A 6,356-nucleotide genomic window follows, 5' to 3' on the forward strand; every position below is an offset into this window, starting at 1 on the left:
TTATTTGCATAAAGAAACTAATGGCACATACGTTGTTTCTTAAATGAGCCGATAATTCTAGTTCCTTATTGCAAAATGTAGCCCAAATATCAGTTCTCTTTCCGTCACAGCTTCGAACAGTCACTTATCTCAGTCGTTTTCTACTTATTCTACATTATTCGTTTGCCTGGATGGTCTCTGACACTTAGAACTGGCTATTAACTATGGGTTAGAACAACAAATCACTGGGCACAAAAACTTTATTATTACAAATTATCTCTTGAGTAAGTCAGTTAAAACTAAAAAGTTGAGTAAAGTCGATGAGCCAGTCGCTATAAGCGACGCGGCGAGGAGCCCAGGACGGCTGTAACGGTGCGTAATGGGTACGGCGCGTCGAAACCCGCGTATAAAAATGGTCATAACTTCTATACCAATCGTTTCCCCGCCAAATATGACATATCGATAGATGCGGAATCAGACGAGAAATCGATTGGACATATTTTTTTTAAAATCAAAAAATGGCTTTTTTTGGGTATTTACGAACACGTAAAATTCGACGGATCAAAAATCCAAAAAAAGAGGTGAATCATAAGTTTAATGTTACGTTCTATCCAAAAACCATACATGAAACAAAAGTTCATAATTTTTAAAGAATTTTAGCGCAAACCGCAGATCAATAACTCAATTGGTTCAAAAGTTATCGAATTTTTAAGGTTGCAACTTGGCAACGCCGCCAAAGCGCGGGAAAATTTTTTTTGGACTTAAAATTATCAGAAACGGGGCCCTCAGGCCCCAAGAAGAAACGTTCCACGAAGACGAACCCAGACGACGTCCCAGAAGACGTTCTTTGGGGGGGCCCAAGAAGATGAAGCAAGAAATTTGGAATGTAACAACAAATAACTCCCCAAAAGTTAATAAACAATCAATGTATTTTGGAGGACAACAATTCAATATTTCATGCAATAATATGTATCAGAAAATAGGGTGTGTACAGTTTTATGTAAAGGAAAGCATTTAAGTGACACACCACAGATTCCAAAACTTTTTAGTTTGTTTAGTAAGATATTAAAATTGACTTTGCCGAAGGCAAAATTAAAACAAAAATATTAAGAAATGGCGAAAAGAACAGCAAGTGACGGACAGAAATGAGACACACAGTACACTGTCAGTTACTGAGATACCTATTCATTTAAAAAATGATTTCTGAGAAGTAAGTACAGGGATACCCCTTCCTGATTATCATCAAGTAAAGGATCAGGTACTAACTGGTCAGCAACTTCGCAAAAATAATCTATATCTTCTTGATTAAGCCCGAACACTGAAATATCTATGCTGGGTAGCGTCATTTGAAAATTAGTTGGTGCTACTGTTTCATTTAAATCTAAGGATTCTGGCAGCATTTCCAGAGAAAATAAATCTCTTTCAGAATGTAGTTGGAGCAAACTTGTAAGCCATAACTCATTAGGACTTGCATACCGTTCTGTTCTTAATCCATGATTATTCCAGGAATTTGTAAAATTGTTAAGACTCTGCTGTATTCTAAAAAAGTACACGTAAATTAAACACAACAAGTCTAGAACAGACGACTGGTGTAAAAAATTGTTATCTTCAAGGTAATAAAAGATCTGTCGAAATTTTGAGGTCACAATTAAGTTAACCTCTGCCCACAATCTTTCTATTCTTGTATTATGCACACTTCTACCTTGAATAAACGGTGAATCAATGTTACTGCGTCGTGATTCCATGAAATTAATCACTTCGGCATTTTCTGTACCCCAATCCCCACGCACTCGCATAGGCAACCCATTTTTATCCACTCCTTGAGTAAATATATCTAAAACTGTTTCAGCTTTTTTTGTTGTGGCAAGCCGAAGATAAATGATTCGACGGCTGAACCCATCAGTGCATCCATGTACGTACAGGTTCCAATTGACGAGTTTCTCGTTACCATCCAAGTGCCTGAAAATTAAGCAAATTCTTGTAGAACAGTGTCACAACAAAATAGTTTTTTTTTTTTTCGGAGAAAGGGGTAAGTATGGTATTAGAAGTTCTATCAGTTCAGAGAAAATTTTTTCGATGGTTAAAGTCTGAAACTACGTGACTGAATTGCGACGTTACAAAACGTTTGCTAAGATTTTACTTTTTAACAGGAAAATCGTTGCTTGAATTTGTCAGAAAATTTCCCAGCTTTTTCTTCATGCTTTTGAGAAAATTTAGTAAAATGTTTATGCAAATCTGTACAACGGATTTTCTGTAAGAAAATAAATTGTCGGCGGAAATTTTGCGACGTCGCACATTGGTTCCGAGACCCGATCTAGGTGGCATTAATTCAAAAAAATGAATTTTGGAAAAATTAAAATTTGACACCACAGATTGATAATGCATACTCTCGAGAGTAACTTGGCCAAATATCATGAAGATTGGATCACTAATAAGGAAATGATAAGCACCTAAAGGTGAGGCCGCGAGGTACTTTTGGGCGGACTCGCACCAGTTTTCAGTGTTTACTGTCAGGTCCTATGATTTGAAGTTCATCACACAGAAATAGATGCAAATGTGAAGTGTTCTGTTATGGTGTATCAAAAATATAAGGCATGTTAAAGGTTTATACGTTCTTACTATCTTTCAAAAACGTGTCTATACATCTAGACAAGCCGTTAGACAAAGCGTTATTTTCTACTAATTCCAAGCAAATTTTTACAAAAATGGCTCTAGATGAATGTCTTGCGCCGGTTCGCACGCATACAGACCTACTGTAGTAGTTAGTACTAACCCTAAACTTGATTTTAGTGCAATAAAATTCTGCGCATACTTGCGTCCCTGGGGGTTAGGGCACTTTGAATTTCCAAAACCGGCTTTCAAGAAATAAAGAATTGACACACTAAGGAGCTTACTGCAGACCTCAGATCCTTGGGAATATGAATACTGCATTTTTTATAGGTCATGTGGGTTCTCAAGTCTTCATAATCGTTAAGGTGATTATTTTTTACTTTGTCTATACCTCTAGAGAAGCCCATAGACTTACCACAGCTCCGGTTTTTTGACTGGAAATTTTACAATTATGACTCAAAATAAAGGCCCTACGTAGGTTCGCACACGTGCAGACCGACTGTAGTAGTTAGTGCTGACCCTACACTTGATTTCGGAGCAAAAAAATTCTGCGCATACTTGCGTCCCTGGAGGTTAGCGCACTTTGAATTTCCAAAACGGGCCTTCGAGAAATGAAGAAAATTGACACACTGAGGAGTTTACTGCACTACTGCAGACTCCAGATCTTTGATGAGTGCATTTTTTGCACATCACGTGAGTTCTCAAATCCTCACAATCATTGGGATGATTATTTTTCACCTTGTCTATACCTGTAGAGAAGCCCATAGACTAAAGACAGTTCCCGTTTTTTGACTAGAAATTTTACAATTATGGCTCAAAATACAGAACACGTGGGTTCTTAAATCCTCTCAATCGTTTAGATAATTGTTTTTCACATTGTCTGTACCTTTAGAGAGGCCCATAGACATAGCACTGTTCCACAGAAAAGGAGTTTACTGCACTCCGCGCGCATTATTCCGTGATTGTATGAGTAAATGTCCTCTAACTTAACAACGAATGCTTATTTCTTTCTTGGTTCATGATTTCTTCGTGTTTTTATTCTCTCAGGTTTGTAAGGCTCTGAAATCATCGCAAGCTCACAACTTTGTTTAAAAAAGAAAAAAAGCAAGTGTGACACCTCACTCTTTTTGATGCGCAATAAAATATTATACCGATGAATATTTTCCTGCTCTTATAGACAGTAATCATTTTTCTTTCCAAATACTTTGTTATTAATTTTGGTTTCTGCTTTCCTTCATTGAGTGAGTATACTTCTTGTTCAAGTAAAATATTTATGTTACGTATGTTTAAATTGCCGCGTATAATGAATTTAAATGTATTTTTTGAATTATAGACGAAGATCGAATCTTAATTCATAGTTATTCTGATAATATAATAATTCTGATAGCATAATTGTACCATTAAATTACAAAGCTTCAAAATTTCTGTTGGTTTTAAAGCGCGGCGAATCAAGAAATCAGCGAGCATTGAGGTTCAAATAAAGTTCTTCTTACGCTGATTTGTCAACACTGTATGAACAACTCGAATAGTGGGATAAGCAGTTTTCTTTGGTACTGGAATTTATTTTCCTCAGGGAAACCACAACATTTAGGAGGTATATTTTACCAGATAATACCAATTCCTGGTTCACAAAATTATACAACATTGCCCACCCCCCACCCCCCATAAAAAAATTAGTAATTAGAGGACAAATCCTCGTAAATTCATCGATAGTTTTTGATGATAAATCAAAAAAGGTTGAAAAATATATCGGTCCAGAAATTCAGCCATTTTAAAATATTATTAATGTAGTATTAAGTATGAATTTTCAAGCCAAATGCAAATTTACCACCTTATGCTAAATGATACAGTCAAATTGACTTCAAATTCGTAATTAGCGACCCAAAGAACCCCTAGAAACATATATAATATGTCATCATCAGTGATATTCTAATTAATGCCACCTAGATCGGGCCCTGGAACCAATGTGCGTCGGAATTGAGTTACATGGTTTCAGACTTTAGCTTTAGTTTTGGTTTAACATCATAGTGAATACTTTATTTACGCCACTGCCAAAGAATTTGTCTCCGAGTTTGTGGGTGGTGCCAACTTAGCAAATAAAACACCTGGATCACATAAGGTTTCTTGAATTCTTTTTTCAGGGAAAATGAAGAGAAAAAGAGAGCTTTAAAACTAGAAGCATAGGTTTGTGGCAATCTCGGAAGTTTGGCATCTAAAATTTTCTTTTTCCTTTTCCTTTTTCGTACTTAAAAATTTCTGAAATTTAACAGGACTTTGGAGCAACTGGTCTCGTAAAAAAAGCTGTCAATCAACAAATTATAGGCTAAATGAGCTCAAAAAGGAATCTTGTTTGATAGTTAATGAGTTGATTTACAGCCTGGATATGTATGTATGAGCCGCTTTTACGGCGCACTAGGGCGCTCTGCGACGCCTACCCGCCACAGGAATCTGTCATGGTAGAGATCCTCCGGAAGCTGGCATCTCTCCATCTCTTCACGGATGCCCTCTACCCACCGTTTGGCTGGACGCCCTCTCCGTCGCCTACCTGGGGGGACCCACTCCAACACTTTCTTCGGCAACCTGGTATCAGCCATTCTCTGCACATGCCCATACCATACCAATTGCTTGGTCATGATATCATGCACAATCGTCCCCTCAACGCCCATTATCTCTCGGACCTGTTCATTTCTGACGCGTTCTCTTCTCGAGATTCCAGCCGATCTTCGCCAGAAATCCATCTCTGTCGCTTTGAGCATTTCTTGGGTCCGCTTCTTCAACTGCCACACTTCACATTTAACATTTGACACTTTTACATTTAATTTTTTAATTAAAATCAGCTTGCCAGTTGTTTGGGCAACAAATCTTTACCACTGATACAACACAGAATAGGACAAGTCATGCTGCTTTTCGCCTTTTGCATGCATTAAGCCACAAAATATCCAAAAATCAATCCAGTACGAGGGAGGTAGGCAAAAATAGACCCGTGTCAATAAGCGTCCTTTTCTCTCCCACCCAGAACTGATTCATTACATAACCTATATAATAGACTTTCGATGGTGAACTGCTTAGGTGGCAGGCCATAAAAGTAAGTAATACATACCACATGTAGTTTGCACCTTTCACCCGGTATTGTCTTCTTCTTAGCCTTCTGCGGCGTCGATTGAGTATTCCGATAGGATCAATCAATCGGACAGAAGAAATGAGACGCTCCCATGTGACAAAAATCTGCCGAGCTTTCAAACTGGCCCATATGTATCTATAACCCATTGATGGATGTTCCTGTTTGATGCTGGAAATCATATTGGACAGCTCTTCATCACTAATGTTGCTGTAAGCTCTAGCATCATGTACATTGTTCAGACGTCTAAAGTTCCATAGAGACTGCCGAGAAATATTCAGAGCTTTGGCAATTTTCGGCCAGGTTAAGCCGCAACGGCGGAGTGTTACAACTTGGTCCACAGGAATGTCTAGACGAGGTTGACCCACATGCTGTTCTCTTACAACTGGTAATCTTGACTCAACACGGCTAGTGCAGCTTGCATTAGAAGACTATCACATCGATACAACTGATGGCGTAAGAGATTTAAAACAGAAAGTAGAATTTCACTCACATTTTCATCATCAATGAAAAGGTCTTTGATACGGACGAATGTCGAGTAATAATGAGCAAGGTTTGGAGCCAGCAAAGCTAGAAAATCAGCATTGCCTTGCTGAATGCAATTTCCTACCAATACAAAGTTTCTGAATGTACTTTCCAGAAATTCCAT

General features: G+C 37.9%; 1 protein-coding gene across 1 annotated transcript; it reads right to left on the reverse strand.

Moving 5' to 3' along the window:
* Positions 1–686: 686 nt before the first annotated feature.
* Positions 687–6,116, reverse strand: LOC140223861 (uncharacterized). Its single transcript, XM_072296127.1, has 2 exons — positions 5,690–6,116; positions 687–1,938 (listed from the first exon to the last, which is right to left on the reverse strand). The coding sequence occupies exons 1-2, from the start codon at positions 5,887–5,889 to the stop codon at positions 1,161–1,163; spliced, it is 978 nt and encodes a 325-aa protein (XP_072152228.1). The 5' UTR covers positions 5,890–6,116; the 3' UTR covers positions 687–1,160.
* Between the last annotated feature and the right edge of the window lie 240 nt (positions 6,117–6,356).

This window comes from Bemisia tabaci, chromosome 2, assembly GCF_918797505.1.
Source record: "Bemisia tabaci chromosome 2, PGI_BMITA_v3".
Lineage (NCBI taxonomy): Eukaryota > Metazoa > Arthropoda > Insecta > Hemiptera > Aleyrodidae > Bemisia > Bemisia tabaci.